The sequence below is a fragment of the Mus caroli genome, chromosome 10, assembly GCF_900094665.2.
Source record: "Mus caroli chromosome 10, CAROLI_EIJ_v1.1, whole genome shotgun sequence".
NCBI classification, from domain to species: Eukaryota; Metazoa; Chordata; class Mammalia; order Rodentia; family Muridae; genus Mus; species Mus caroli.
In genome coordinates, this window is record NC_034579.1 from 99,659,071 (window position 1) to 99,675,460 (window position 16,390).

Sequence of the window (16,390 nt, forward strand, 5' to 3'; positions counted from 1 at the left end):
AAAATAATGCTGAAGCCTGTTTGTGAGTATTTTAAGCTCTGAGAATGAAAAACCTTTTCTCTCAGTCTTATATAGCTGATATCCTTGCTTCCAAGTTCCTGAGAATGTATACAAACTTCTACCACCACAACTCCTAACGGTGGCTTTTGAGCTCCAAGCCCATCTTTATCATCTATTTCCCAAGGGAGTCTTAGCTCCTCCCGAAAGCTAGTCTCTTGTGTTGCAGATTCTCCCCGTCTCTGCTCAGTGATCATACTCTATACCTTCGGTTCTTTGCATGCTCTAGCATCATTTTCACCCTTAGAGGTTTCCCCTTCCATGCGAATGTGTTGTGCCTTTCTCTCTTTTCATTGTTAGCAAATCCTTCACTTACCGGTTTCTTTTTGAGAACTCATGCTGCAGAGCGATTTTATGTGCCCAGGAAAATAGTGCAGGAAATAAAGCCCTTGTTCTGGAAATGTGCAGAACTGTGTTTGGATCCCTAGAACCCACGTTTATTCTGGGCAGGCAAAGTAGCTTCCTGCATCCCAGTGCTCGAGGAGCATACAGGGATCCCCAGAGCAAGCTGAATAGCTAATGGAGCCAAACTGACAAGTTCCGCGCTTTAGTGTGTTACGTTGCCTCAGTACATACTGTGTAGCGATTGAAATGGACATGTGCTATCAAACCTTTCTTCTCAGCACGCACACACATGGGCACATGCAGCTGCACACAGACACATGTGCTCATATTATACAGGCCCATCACGTGCTCATAATTACCGAAATTAGTGGCTTTGTAAATACTGCTTCTAGTTCTCCCAATTCACATTTATATTTGAACCAATAAGTTTCAGCTTTTCTGTGTTGTTCCACCAAAATAAATTCTGTATTTTAATAGTCTATTGCTAATTTTCAGTCCTCCTCATATTTGTTCTCACAGGACTCTTTGAAATTCATTTGACTGCCACGGTCTACTTGACTGACAGGATTTTAAGTACACATCCATCTTCTTCTTCTTTTTGTTTTGTTTTGTTTTGTTTTGTTTTGTTTTGTTTTGTTTTGTTTTGTTTTGTTTTGTTTTGTTTGTCGATCCAGGGTTTCTCTGTGTAGCCCTGGCTGTCCTGGAACTCACTCTGTAGACCAGGCTGGCCTCGAACTCAGAAATCTGCCTGCCTTTGCCACCCAAGTGCTGGGATTAAAGGCGTGCGCCATCTTCTTGTGCTCCCTGTGTCATCAATTGCTTCTTTACTCTTCATTGCTCAATGTTCAGAGTGTCTTTTCTATGAACACTCATGTCTTTACTGACCTCATCCAGTCTTTTGTTTTCAATTTATATTCAGTTGTGGCTCCAGATTTGTATATTCGTCCTCCACTGTGACCTTTTTATTTCCCGAGTAATAGTACTCTCAAATACAGCCTGCAGAAATCAAAACACTTGGGTTTTGCCCAATCTCTAAAGCAATCTTTGTCTCATATGATGGCTGTTTTATCCTTCCACAGATTAGCCTGAAATTGTGAATCTCTATTAAGGACAGAAGTCTCTGATTCCTTTCCCCTTTCCATACAATCCACATCTAGTGAGCTAGGAAATTTTGCTTCATTTCATAAAATAAAAATGTGTAGTAAATCAGATACAATGACATTTAAAAATTATTTTATATAAAGCATGCATTAATTAATAAATTTAGAAACTTTTTTTGTTTGTTATAATCAAGTAAAAATTTTGTCAGATAAATTACTGCCAAAAACTTATTTTAATAAGGTACTTGATAATCAAACAGAGTGGATTTTAAATGAAGACTTTACACCATTTTGGCTATGTGATTTTAAATACATCTGATGATTATAATAAAATAACTTTTCATATACACCAGAAAGGAAGAAATGGTTCTTCATGAGGTCCACACCATGGCATACAAAGTCCTTTGATGAATGTAGGTGTTAACCTATTGCCATTATTCTTAGCTGAGTTAAAACATGACAGTGATTGGCTTTATCTCCTAAACAAAATTCTTGGGGAAAGTAAAATTAAACAGGAAATGATGTTCTTTCTACCATGGCAACGGTGGCTGTAGATATCATGAAGAATAAGAAAGAAAATGCATGAATAGGGAATTAGTGTCGTCTACAGTTGTTCCAACATTATCCTTGCTTCTATAATATTCTGATCTTTATTACACACAAGAGGCAGAGTAGAATGTTCACTCACTGGGACTGTTGTTTTTATGAACAAAGCTTTATTATTTCATGCCAACATAATATGACCCAAGTCCTTTCCACAGGACTGGTATCTATTTTGGCTCTTTCCTCCCTCTCATCATTTGCATCATTTTCTTATGAGATGACTTCAAGGAGGTGTTTTGCATAAAGAAGACAAGAAACTACTTTTTTATTGGATATTTTCTTTACTTGCATTTCAAATGTTTTCCCCTTTCCCAGTCCTCCCTGGAAACTCCCTGTCCCACCCCTTCCCTCTGCTTCAATGAGAGTGTTTTCCCACCCACCCACCTATTCTTCCCTTCCCACCCTGGCATTCCCTTACACTGAGGCATCTATTGAGCCTTCATAGGACCAAGGGCCTCTCCTCCCATCACACTTCTCTTATTCAGTGACACTTTTCCCCCAATGCTTTGTGGTTGCAGAGAAACGAACTAATCTGTATGTATAGGTAAGGAAGTTGATACATATAGATTAGCAAATGCTTGCCTTCCTGTATATAACACAGCCTATTAAATATCTTAAAGACACTTAGAACTACTACATTTTAAAATTAAAATACAGACTGATATTCAGACTATAGCTAATCTTTTCTTCATTAATTCACCAAAAGCTTGCCTATTCTGTGTGAAGTTGTATCCATACCATATGTGATATGAACATAAAGATACATACTGCTAGATCTGGAAATGGATAAATACCCCAGAGAAACTGTGAGAAAGGAGAATGAATAGCTAGCTAGCAATAACTTAGCGAGCTATCATAGTCCACATGTACTCAATCAGAATCAGTGTCCATCTGGGCTCCACCACGCACTCCATCTGGCATGATGTACACTAGAGAATATATACTGGCAAAATTATTTGTTATCATATAGTGCTATGGTACATATTATAATGATATGACAATTTTTCCTTCCCTTTCCTTCCCCCCTCCCTTTACTTCTCTGGTTTTCATCCTTCATTCTTCTTTCATCATGTCCTCTTTTCACCTCCGAGTTTACCACAAACTAACAGAAAATGAGCAGCCAATTTAATATGTTGTTTAAGTTTCAAAAATTCTCATCACCATAGCAAACTTCTGAGCTTCTTATCCATGTGCATAAATGAATGCATTAAAGGAAAATTACTACATGAAATGGAATATGTCTTACAACTACTTTTAAAAATGTTTATTTAATTTAATTTATGTACATTTTTATATATGCCCACATGTGGCAGCCCATCCAGAGGCAGAAGAGGGTGTTGGGTTTCTTGGGACAAGAGCTGTGGGCATTAGTAAGCCTACCAGTGTTGGTTCTTGGATCTGAACTCTGAGTCTCCTCACTGAGGAGCACACACTTTGATTGTTGATCCATCTCTTCACAACTGCTTACAATAGTGGTTCTTAACCTTCCTAATACTATAACCCTTTAATATCTGCCTTATGTGTGGTGACCCCCAACTATAAAATTACTTTTACTGCTACAACATAACTATATTTTTCTACTGTTATGAATTGTATTGTAAATATCTGGTGTTTTCCAATGTTCTTAGCAAACCCCGGTGAAAGGGTCTCTCAGCCCTCAGAGGAGTGGCAACTTACAGATTGAAAACCACCAATTGAGAAGAAAATAATTTTGAAGTACTGTACAATATCTTTGAGCTGAATCTTCATATTGACAGACTACATAATGACAAGTTCTAAAGCATTTTAGGACTCTCTAAGTGCAAGCCTGTAATAAGCATGTTAGAACGCCGTGGGATATCCTCCAAGGCAGAATGACATGGGAGATGATTTGGGGGAGTCAATTAAAAACAGTGTTGGAATTCAAAGCTCAGCTTATCAAGTTTTAAGAAACTATTATTTAGATGTATTTCAAATATTGCTTTTACACTCGACTTCCATGAAACTTCAAGTGTCTGGGACAACTATATTTAAACCTTATAAAGTTCACATTCTTCATTTACTTCTCTTTGTATATATTCAGAATATGTTTTGCAATTGTCTGTGTATTGCAATTGTAGTGGATTCTTTCGTTTTCTTTCATGCTGCTTGGAAAACAATGCTATACATTTTCTACACATAACTTTGTGCTGTGATATAGGTTATTTTGTGTATCAGTGTTATACATTTACTTTATGCATGCATGGTACATACATATGGGTGTGCAGGTAAATTCACCTGCAAAATGTCAGGTGTCTTCCTCTGCCGTGCTCTACCTGTTGCTTTGAGACAAAAATCTCTTGCTAAACCACTAGCTCAGTTTTTCTATTAGGCTGGCTCGACCGTGAGCTTTTGCAACTCTCCCATTTCTTCCCCACAATGCATAAGACCCAGGCATATGAAGAAATATCTTGCTTTTTTTTAAAAAAAAAATCTTGGTGTGCTTGTGTTTTAAATTCAGTTCTCTAATGTTTGCAGAACAAGGGCGCTTCCTCATTGTAATAACTCCACAGGCTTTGTTATATATGTTCTTTTATTTACAAGTAAATGTCTTAATGATCTTACGATAGATTGAAAATAATCAAAGAATTAAGTATTTTAGTATTCTAAAATAACCTTGAAAAGTTGTTTCTCAAGCTAAAGAATGATGTCAAAACATATTCACCAAAACTGTGAAAATATAACTCTATAAATTCCAAATCTTTTTACCAGACAAGAATGGTTTGATTATTCTTGATTGTGAAGAAATATAATACTGACCAGATAAAAGTTTTTTCACTTCGGAATTTATGCACAAGCCTACATCCAATGCCTTGAAATTTTATCAGCTGTATTTCTTGGTTACAGCATGCCTTCATGCTGTAGGCATGTATAGGTAAGGAAGTTGATACATATAGATTAGCAAATGCTTGCCTTCCTGTATATAACACAGCCTATTAAATATCTTAAAGATACTTAGAACTACTACATTTTAAAATTAAAATACAGACTGATATTCAGACTATAGCTAATCTTTTCTTCATTAATTCACCAAAAGCTTGCCTATTCTGTGTGAAGTTGTATGCCTTTTGAAGGTTAATCTTGCCCTTTGGGGAGCTGACATCCACCTGCATTTTCTGGGACCACTCTGATGCAGCCTTCTTTTGAGATACTTTTTGAACCAAATCACTTAGAATTCTGCAGGTTGCAACACTGATCAGTACTTGAAACTGTGCGCTGCAATTCTTTTCTTAGTTATTGTCTATTGTCATTTACTATTGGCCCAACCAAATATAGGATCATACTGCATATATTACAATTATTCTTCAGAGCTTGGGGACAAGATCAGTCAGTGAATACCCTTGCTTATTAGCCATTAATATACGCAGAAGCAAATCTATGATGTTGAGGGAAAGTGAATAGAAAGCAAGGACTATAGTCTTCTACTTAGGTTAGTCAAAAATTCATATATATCATTAATATACTACGGAGATCACATTGGCATGTACACATGATTGAAGCATAAACAGCTTAATAAAAGTACTCTCATGTCCTCCCATGATTTACCTCCACAAATTCAGTTCTAACCATTCATGTTATGTGGATTTCCTCATGGGCAGAATTTCGTTAGACTTATGCAATTTTCATAAAGAATTTACAAATATCTTCTCTTTCTAAATGTTTCAAAAGTTCTCTAAACAGTGGCATAATTTTGTTTTTGATGTGAGTAGGAAAGACACAAGTCAAGCCTACTAATGGTACCTTTTGTTAATATCTGTTCTATTCTTTTTTTGTTACATATATATATATATATATATATATAAATTTTTTACACTCCATATTTAATCCCCCCTACCATTTTGACTATTCCACATCCCATACCTCTTCCCCAACCCATGTCTCCACATGGATGCCCCCACCCTCCACCTCACCTGACCTCTAAACTCCCTAGGGCCTCTAATCTCTTGAGGGTTAGGTGTATCATCTCTGACGTGAATACAGACCTGGCAGTCCTCTACTGTATGTGTGCTGGAGGTCTCATATCAGCTGGCGTATGCTTTCTGTCAGTGTTTGAGAGATCTCGGGGGCCAGATTAAATGGGACTGCTGGTCCTCCTATAGGATCGGCCTTCTCCTCAGCTTCTCTCAGCCTTCCCTAATTCAACAACAGGGTTCAGCTGCTTCTGACCATTGGTCAGGGGCAAATATCTGCATCTGACTCTTTCAGCTGCATGTTGGGTATTTCAGAGGGTAGTCATGATAGGTCCCTTTTTGTGAGCACTCCATAGCCTCAGAAATAGTGTCAGGCCTTGGGACTTCCCCTTGAGTTGGATCCTACCTTAGGCCTCTCCCTGGACCTTCTTTTCCTTAGGCTCCTCTCCATTTCCATCCCTGTAGTTCTTTCAGACAGGAACAACTTTGGGTCTGAGCTGTGACTGTAGGATGGCAACTCCATCTCTCAGTTGATGTCCTGTCTTCCTGCTGGAGGTGGGCTCTGTAAGTTCCCTCTCCGTACTGTCTGGAATTCCATCTAAGTTCCCTCCTTTGAGAGACTCTCTCATTTCCCAGGTCTCTGGTGCATTCTGGAGGGTCCCATTAGCCTCCTATCTCCCTAGGTTGCCTGTTTCCCTCTTTTCTGCTGGCACTCAGTGCTTCAGTCCTCTATTCTTATAATTCGTAGTTCCTTTCCTTTCAAGTATGGATTACCGGTATGATGGCTAACAAAAGACACTATACAACTAATTATACTATATCATTAACAATTTTGCAAAGAAAATATAAAAATTATTGTTTATGAATGTATGAACAAAAATCAACTATAATGTTTAGATTTTTTGAATAGTACTAAAGAATAATTCTAGAACTTCAATTAGCCATGAAGCTGCAGGTTTGAGCTTTAGAAGTGAATTCTTTTCATGGATTTCTTCTAAACACAAAGTGATTGATTAGGGAATTGAAGGGAGTTAAAGAGTTAAAAAAGGGTATGAAAATGTTAATTTTTAAACGGTTTTAACTTTCTTTCATTTGCTCTTGTAAAAATAGATCATGCCTATTAAATTGCAGTGATGTTTCTACTTCATATGCTCAATTTAATTTTAGAATATCATAACAGATTAATTTGTAAAAATGAATACATCCATTGTTAAGTTAAATGTCAGCTGACTATTGTTTATGATGAACAAGTCCTACTTAGCTTTTAAAAATAGGATAAATTTAAGAGAATAAACTGGCTGAAAACCACATCTTCGGACATGGTATTTGACCCAAAACTCAGAGCAGTATTGAAACTCCTCAGGGATACTATGTCCAGAGCTATCATGGCTCTTTAGGCCTGACTGAAGGATGAGCAGTGTGGGGAAATTGTATGTATGTGGTGGGCTAACTTTAATTCTCAATGCTTGCTTTAAGCAGCACACAGGCTAAGTAGATGCATTTTTCGGTTTTTAAAGGGTCAACCTCTCCCTGTTCAGTGATCTAATTCGTACAATGCTGCTGATTTTCACAATGATGGTAGGCCAAATCTTGGCCTTGGCCTCAGCAACTTCTGTGAATGTAGCTTGTTACATCAGCTTGACCACATCCAGAGTAGAATACCACTTTCCCTACCTCTATCAGGCAGATAACACAACTGTCTTGTTTCCAAATATGTTTTCAGAATAATGAGATAATATGATTAACATTATGTAGAAAGAACAACTCTAAATGTGAGCTCTCTGTTGGGTCTGTTCATCACAGACAGTAAGACTATAAAACCAATTTATAATTTAAAACGATTTAAGAGAATCCTGTGAGCTAAGAAATAAGAGGGGGGTATATTAACTGAAAAAAAAAGGGATATTATGAGTACTTCAATAATTATTGAAATTATGCTCTTAAAAATTACTTGTAATAATGCAAGAATACTTAGCAAGTTATTGGTAGTAGAGAAAAATATTTAGAATTTCATTTAAGTAAAAAAAAAAAAATCCAAACCAAGCCAAAACTGAAATAACAGGGGCAAGAGTGTTAAAAGGAAACAAAATCCAAACTGGTGAGGAGATAATGTAAGCAGAAGAGTGGGTAGGGGTGATATTACCAAGTAACATTGCAAAGGAGCAGATACACAGAACGGTTAATACAAATATAAATAGATGATTAAAATCGATGAAGGATAGGTAAACCTTTTCTCCCATTTCTACATGTGTATGTGTAAACATTTGTATGTTTACAGTGTGTGTGTCTGTGTGTGTGTGTGCGTGTGTGTGTGTGTGTGTGTGTCTCTATGTGTCTGTGTGTCCCTGCATGGGGAGTCCTGAGATCGATATTGAGAATCATCCTATTGAGGTAGAGAGCACCAATACAACCTAGAGCTCCCCAGTATGCATTGTCTGATTAGCTAGCTTGCTCTGGAGATCCTGTCTCTGGGATTAGCAGCTTGCTGCTATGCCACCTCACATTTGCCTTAAACACGGAGCAGTGTACCCACTTCTGACAAACCTCCTTCAATGGATTCCTTTTAACAAGGGTAGGTACTTTCCAAGACAAAAACCGAGGTCCCCAATTTGCTTCCCAAGTGTTGTGAGTGTATGCAAGTAATAATAACTGCTATATTAGCCTAGAATAGCCTGAACTCATGGCAATCCGCTTGCCTCAGCCTCCCAATCTAGTATTAATATTATGTGTGTGCCTGGTCGTAGCAGGCTGTGATCCTTCCCCACTTCACCTTTCATCCCCCGCCTCTTCCTAGATGCTTCCTAGACCTTGATGATGTCTCAGTGTTTGAACTTGGATATTTCTGCTAAGACAGTCTTCTGGGTCATCCCTTTCATTCCTGACATCTCCACCCTTTGAACCATGTGTAAATGGAACATTTATTTTTACCTCAAGAACTTGCCAAGTCATCCAACTCTGATCTTTTATACAGAGTGAATAATTGTTTAAGGACATAGAAAAATAAGCACGTTTAACAAACTACTTCAATGCTTATAAACACTTAATGACTCCCCCATTAAAGTCCCTCTGTCTCTGTATATAACTACATTTATTAGTGGCTTTATATAAGAAATGGGCTTTATTTTAAAAAAGTGTGACATTTTAAGTGTTTTAGTATTATTTTTGAGCTAAGTTAGAATTGACTGAATAATTAACATGCAGCATTTGTGATTTTTTTATACTCCAGAGAGAAGACATAATTTAAATTTTATTGGTAAATATTCCTGATATTACAGAGATTTGAAGGGTTGTAGATCTTACCTCCCAGTGTTGTAGTTAGTTATATTTTGATCTATATGAAAGAATTCTCACCTTATAAAGGCTTTACAAAAAAATCGACACCATTAGAAAGACTGGAAGTAGACAGGAAGATTGAGGATTAAAAAAAATAATAATAACCAACCAAAAACTAGAGTGATAAAATCAGGCTTCAGTTACTAAACACAGCTTTAACAGCTTGTGAAGCAAGCTCCACGTTCGTCAGAAGAGGTCCTCTGAATAACACTGTGCATGCATCCCTGAAATGAAACTGTATGTTATTGGTTAACCAGGATATTTAGCATAATCACTCTGCTAGACTGTGGTGGAGGGGGGTGATTATCACCGAGAACAGATGGGCAGGTCCACAGCACTGCCAGATTCTGCACAGGCTCCATTTATCCCTGGTTCTTGCTTCTTTCCTTCTGTGTTTTTAATTTCTTTTTTTCTTTCTTTTTTTTGTTTAAAAAAAAAAACACTCTACGTTATAAAGAGCTAGCTGCATGAAAGGTCAGTAGCTGGTGCCCTTAGAGCTTAGATTGCAAACGGAGAAGAAAGCTTCTAAAAGCTATTCCTGTGTATCCAGGAAGGATGGGGCAGATTTCATTTTACTCTGTAGTCTCCCTCAATGCATGCACGGATTTATCTGCACGTTAAGCTCTCGGCTCGGCGTCTGTAGCTCCTGTGGATTATACTGTCTCTGTGATCAGAAATGATTTTCTCGGATATGAACACCGTCTCTGGCTCCCCTAAAGTGCATCTTCCTAATGGGACCCGGTTTTACACTTTTCAAGTAAGTGTGCTTTAAATGGCTTCACGACGGAGGAAGTCAATATATGGTCAAACTTTTAATAAAGAGGAAATAATGAAAGGAAAAGTAGGTAGTGTGGAAGTAGGAAGTGGGTGTACCTAGTGGGTAATATGCAAGCAATTAGTCTGTTTTTAAACGTAGAGAAGGGATGGCGGCAGCCTTCTCTGTGAATTCCAGCTAAATTATAATGAATGATTTATTTCACGGGCATTTTAAAATACTCTTTTATAATGTCGTGGAAGGTATGGAGATGTGTCGTGCCTGCTGTGTGTTTTATGGCTGCAACTGAGTGAATTCTGTGCAGCTATGTCTCTCGTCTATCACAGAGTAGAATTTAAAGGCATTCATAGAAGTTTACAAACTAAGTCCTCCGCAAAGAACAAAATCTGCTCTTTCATGTACACAGCAAAAGATAATGCCTGTTAGCTAATTTTGTTAACTGTGCTGCAAAAACAACTACGATTACAGGAGACTTAACCATCATGTTTACTATGCTTTTCAATTTGAGGTAAAGTAGAAACTAATTAGGATAGATTTTTCTCTGTTATCAGAGTCAAAATGATTTATGTGAATTACAAAGGTGTTGCCTGCCAAACGTGTCTCGAACGCCTGGGGATACACCAGTTCTCGAGGTAGAAAAGGCTTAATTCTAAACCAAGTCAGATTTTTACCTCCTTTAAAAGCTCAAATGTGTGTATATTTCAACTACCGAGGCTGACTTTATAATTTGGTGTTATGGTTTCTGCAAGAGACAATGGGCTTCTTCGCACCGCGAGGTTTGTGTTGTGAAGTTAATAAATAAATGCCCTTCATCATTTTTGATTGAAAAACTACCATTTTCGCTGTGTATGGTGTCCTGAAATAGGGGCAAATGTAGAGAGGGAAAATATGGAAAGGGTATTCAGAATTTTAGAAGGGAACCTCTGTGTAAGTGAATACTGGATTTCTAGAAGTTTCTTTTGCAAACTCTAATGTCTGGATACATTTGTTCTCTCGCTCGCTCTTCCCTCTATACGTTCATTTGTTTAATCTTGTCACCTCTCCTGCTTTACGCTGATGTCTGCTGATCGCGCGTGTCTGTTCTGTGTTGTTGCGGAATATATTCTCTTCTCAGAGCCAATCTGCTTATTGTGGCAGTGATTCAAAACGCCACTGCCCTAAGGCTCTGCACGGAAGCCGTACTTTTTTTTTTCCCCTTCCCTGTACACTGAGATATAAACACTTTTTACGATACCCTGAAGCCAACTGTGTGGGCAGCTTGGGACACTAGGTGCTCTACCCCAGTGTTTCAAAGTTTAAGGATCAGTGATTTCCACATGCTCGGTCATGACACAGGCTTTTAGCAATTCCTTCAGTGGAGGTCTTGCTGACACCTTCCTCAGCAGGTGATTTTTCTCTGAAAAAATGCAGAGGAATAATTTCTAACCACTGTGGCACTGACAACAGTGATAATATACTCACTAAAAACTCTTAGTGTTCAGACAGTGCATAAGCTTTACTAAATACAAACTCATTTTTTCAATGTTCTCAATTCCATAAAACAGTATTTGATCCTGGAGTTTGCAGTTAACAAGCAAGGGGTTAAGTTTGGGCGATTGTGTTTTTGATGGTATTACTTAGTATTTATGTTGTAGACAAGACAATACCTAAAGCATGACATAAAGGCTTTGTAGCTGAATCCTTATTTTTACCTTAAAAATGAAGAATTAAGCTATTATTCTTACTTGTGTGACTTAACCTAATTATTATTATTATTACTATTATTGTTAAATCTTTTTTAACAGTCCAGTCTGCCCTCTGACTGCTCCTCATTCCATTCCTCCTCCCCCATCTCCAAGAGGATGTCCACCCCACCACCACCCCATTCGACTTAATCTGTTTTCAAGACAGTATGTTTACTTTGGCCTAAATGGTGCGAAAAGAGAAATCAAACTAAATGCTGTAAAAAGAATACCACCATACATCAAAAAAGTATCTTATGCAAAGATTAAAGTTTTAAAATGTAACTATTGTTGAAGTGGTGTCTTATGCATCTGAGAGGAACCGTCTGCAAGGAGTTTGGGATTCCAGAGCTGACATTCTTAAAATTATGCCATCACAGAAGAAACACATGCAAGGACACTAGACACACAGGCATGAAGGACATGGGACTTTAGTTCCATCACTTCATTAAGAATATGAACCATTCTTATCATTTTCTGAAGATTATGTTGTCAAATTTTATGATTAGCACCTAGAATAAGTGTATTGAATAATTTTAAAGGTAAGAGGGCAAATGGCCAACGAGAAGGCGGGAGTGCACACTGGCAAAGAAGAGTTTATTTCCATTGCATTTTAATTTAGTAAAATATATCCATTACTTTTACATATATACAGGCAAATACATTTTGTCCAGAATATCTGACACAATTTAAATTAATTTTTATATGTGCGAATTCTCACTTCTATGTTGCCATGTACTGGTGTCTACATATTTCCGTTCAGAGGATCCTGGAGTCAGTGTGATCCCAGTACACAGTTTATAAATTATATTTACTGAGGCAAAACTGAAGCTCTAGGGTATAGTTTCTTATAATGCTCATGGATGGTCAAACATTTAAGACAAATGATACTGGCAAGGTGTTGCTGTATTTATACACACAATTGTAGAAAACTTTATAATACTAAAATGTTTGTGTGTGTATGTATGTATATATATATATATATATATATATATATATATCATCTGTAGATATACACATGAGAATCAACTTAATTCTTTTTACTTTTATACACATGCACACATACAGACATACAAGCATGATTTCATTATGTCCCTTCCAAATCTGTCTTTCTACATGAAACCACCTATGTGCCCTTCTGAAACTTCTAGATGTGCTAGGCACAAAACATTTTAATCATTCCAAAACACCCATATCCAATATATATCTTTCCATTTCCTAGACTTATAACAACTTTTACCCAGTAACTGACCTTTCTTCTGCCTTTATGTATTTCATTCATCATAATTCTATGTACTGGTTTATTGAAAACAAAGCAGAAAACATTATGCTCTTATGAAAACAAAATGTCTTTCACAGACTCCCTAAATCAAAGCATTTTACTTCAGGAGATATTTTGTCTCCTTTCTCTCACAGAAGGATGTTTTGTGTCACTAAGTGAATTGTGTGTTAAGCCTGTGTAGAAGAGACTTTCCAGAATCCTCACACAGAGAGAACTCCAGAAATAAACACATCTTCCTGCACGTGAAACCATAACCTCTCATTTCTGTGGTTGAATTAGCATACCCCTTCTTCTTCAGGGAAGTCCTTCTTCCTAGTCTGTCCTCAAATGCCCCTTGCCACTTGGAACTCACGTAACACACAGCTCTACTTTACTAGGAAATTGCATGTTTTGTGTTGCCTTTGCTTCTTGCCTTTGTGCATAGGAAAAATGTTTCCTTAAAAACTCATCTGAAAAACCGGCTCTTTCCATAAGGAAAAAGAATCTTAGGAATTCTTCCATACTGTGTTGAAGGTGTTTCCATGGATCTCCTTTTCCTGTTCATCCCACTACTGAACAAGCTTAGTCTTCGCTGTAATCTGTGAGGCCATTTTATTAATTCACCTGGAACATATGGATGCCAACAATATCTCTGTGTAGTAAGCTGTGATGATTTATTAAAAGAAGTGAACAACGCACTTTTAAAAATAGTTACATAGATAGTAAAGAATAACTTCTAGTTAATAGAGACAATAGGTGAACATAGTTTGTGTAAATAAAATATGTTTGATACTAGCCCTTCCCACACTATTCAATATGTACTAATTTATATAAGGGAACAAAGAAAACTTCCCATTTTATCAATATATAAGTACTTCTATAGCAGTTAGCCAATACCATTTTGCCAATTTTCTTTACATTCTTTGTCACTTTACTGACTTCTTTGTCTATATTTAATCTGGACTAGTTTTTAATTTATGGTTTTTTTATTTTTGAGACTTTCATACATGAGTATTATATTGTAGCCCCTCTCCCTGGTCTCTAACTTCTGTGTTCCCTTCCACGTCCGTCTCCAATTCATGACTTATTCTCTAATTATTATTTTTACATCTATCTATCTACCATCTATTTATTATCTATCTATACCAATCATCTAGTTGTATGTATGTATATATGTATGTATGTATGTATGTATGTATGTATGTATGCATGCATATATAAATCCAGATTTGGTCCCATTTAGTTCTGCTCACATGTATAAGTCTTTAGGTCTGTTCTGGACCTGTTATTGGATAATCTATCAGGAGAATCAGCCATGGAGAAGATTGATACTCTCTCTCAGCAGCCACAGACTGCTTTTAACTTTTCACCTAGGAACAGAGCCTTGAGAGCTTTCCCACCTCCACAATGACAACCTGTGATGTCATCAAGCAGGTCATGTTAAGGAAATCATATTCACTCACGGGTGCAGCTCTCTTTTATTGTCACATTAGCTGGTAACTGAGGGTTAGCAGGTGTCTTGGGCCTCTAGTTCTCAGTCTTCCTCATTCAGCCCTTTATCAGTTTCCAGTGAACAGTGGATATAAGGTTGGCATTGGAGATGTACCAGTTGGGGTTGGGCTCCCCACAGTCTGTTCTCTGCATTCTGACTGGTTTGTGAATTTCTGTCATCTCCACCTGTTATACAAAGAAATTTCTTTGAAGACAGGTTAGACATTGTATCACTTGATCTAGTTGCCTGGCAGAATTTGAAGGTAAGACCCACTGCTGAAAATACTACATATTTAGGGCACAGAACATAGAGGAATTGAGCAAGAAGTTACGAAAAGCTTCCTCCCTGAGAACTAGCTACCATAGTACATGAAAGCAGTATTTTAGGTGCAAAGAGAGAAAAGCAACCAATAGTCCTATACTGTTGTAAAGCTTACAAACACCAGTGAATGCCCATTAAGGTTTTCTGAATAATAGTGGCACATTTATTTTAGAGTAACCAAGAGCAATCTAACTTTCAATCAATAGGAGAAAATCCACACCTCATACCATAAAGCTAGCCAGTTGCCCACAGCTGGAGTGGTGATGGACTCTCAGAATAGAACCTTTTATGACCACTTTCTTAAATTAGTATAATTTCTACCGCCTTTCTCAATACTGATTTTTATACCTAAAGGTTCGTGTTGTACTCGCCCTTCATCAAGCCAGAGGATTTAAAACTGATTGAGCTATATTCTCAAATTTAATAGATGAGATTAGCATTTGGAGTCTGTAAAAAGGTGAAAATGACTAGTCTTGAAGTCCCAATTGGCATAAAACCTCTCACTCAGGAGACATCATTGGTAATTGGAGTGTATAACGGTGTGTATAACGTATCTTTATAATCAAACGACATTGACAGGGTAATTCTGAGATTCTAGAAATGTACTAGATTTTTGTATATTTTACCATTTTGTTATTGCCTGAAATTCCAAACTTATTTTTTTTTATTCAGGGGTCACATACAACATTTCATTAATAATTTAAGATACACCTGAAAACACCTATGTGAATGCTTTGCACAAGTTGTGTTATTAAAAGGGATAGTGAAGGGAATGCCGAGCTAACCGTATAATAATCATGGAAAAACCCACTTCTTGTCTGGGTTACATAGTAATACTGACTAAATTTCCAGCTCAACAAGAGAAATGGGCTTTGCTTAGCTTTCTGATTGCTCACTTTCCTGATGACATCACATCCTGCACAGAGCTACTAACTGATATTTTTGGACAAGAAAATTTAGCATAATGAGAATTGTAGGAAAAAAAAGAGATAAAAACAAAATACACAAATAAAATGGTTTTAAAAAAGTGATTGTCGTTTTAGGATGTTAGACTTGAGGTTTAGAGATTCCCAGTAAAAGGTCCTGTCTTGGAATTTTTCTGCAGTTATAATAGTCAATATTGCTTTAAGTGAGAATTGGCCAAGAGAGACAAAGTCACAGGTTTACAAAAAAAGCCACATGATCTGCAATGGTTGCTATAGTGTATAGATGAAAGATCCAAAAAACATACCAAAAGGGTGTTAATGTAAAGAACAATTAATAAGATACTGCTTAAATTGAGTGTTATAAAAAGCTCAAAAAGAAACCAATTTCTACCTCATAGAATCAGATAATTAAATACAGCACAAAAGTATTCTGAGACAACTTAATTTTATCAGTATTTTAAGGTAGAGTATTTTAATCTTTTTTTTCTTTTCCTCTTTTGATTACTTATTTTTAAAATAAAATTTAA

The 16,390-nt window shown here is 36.9% G+C and overlaps 1 protein-coding gene across 36 annotated transcripts in view; it reads left to right on the top strand.

Moving 5' to 3' along the window:
• The window catches only part of Ppfia2 (PTPRF interacting protein alpha 2), a 460,521-nt gene that overhangs the window by 149,871 nt on the left and 294,260 nt on the right, over window positions 1-16,390 (top strand). For 22 of the 36 annotated variants that reach the window (XM_029482327.1, XM_029482336.1, XM_029482331.1 and 19 more), the window contains exon 1: window positions 9,712-10,124. The exons of the other annotated variants lie outside the window; for them this stretch is intronic. In XM_029482327.1, the coding sequence (XP_029338187.1) occupies window positions 10,044-10,124 (81 nt within the window). In that variant the 5' untranslated portion in view covers window positions 9,712-10,043. Of the gene's footprint in view, window positions 1-9,711; window positions 10,125-16,390 lie in introns of those variants that run through there. 36 annotated transcript variants of the gene reach the window in all.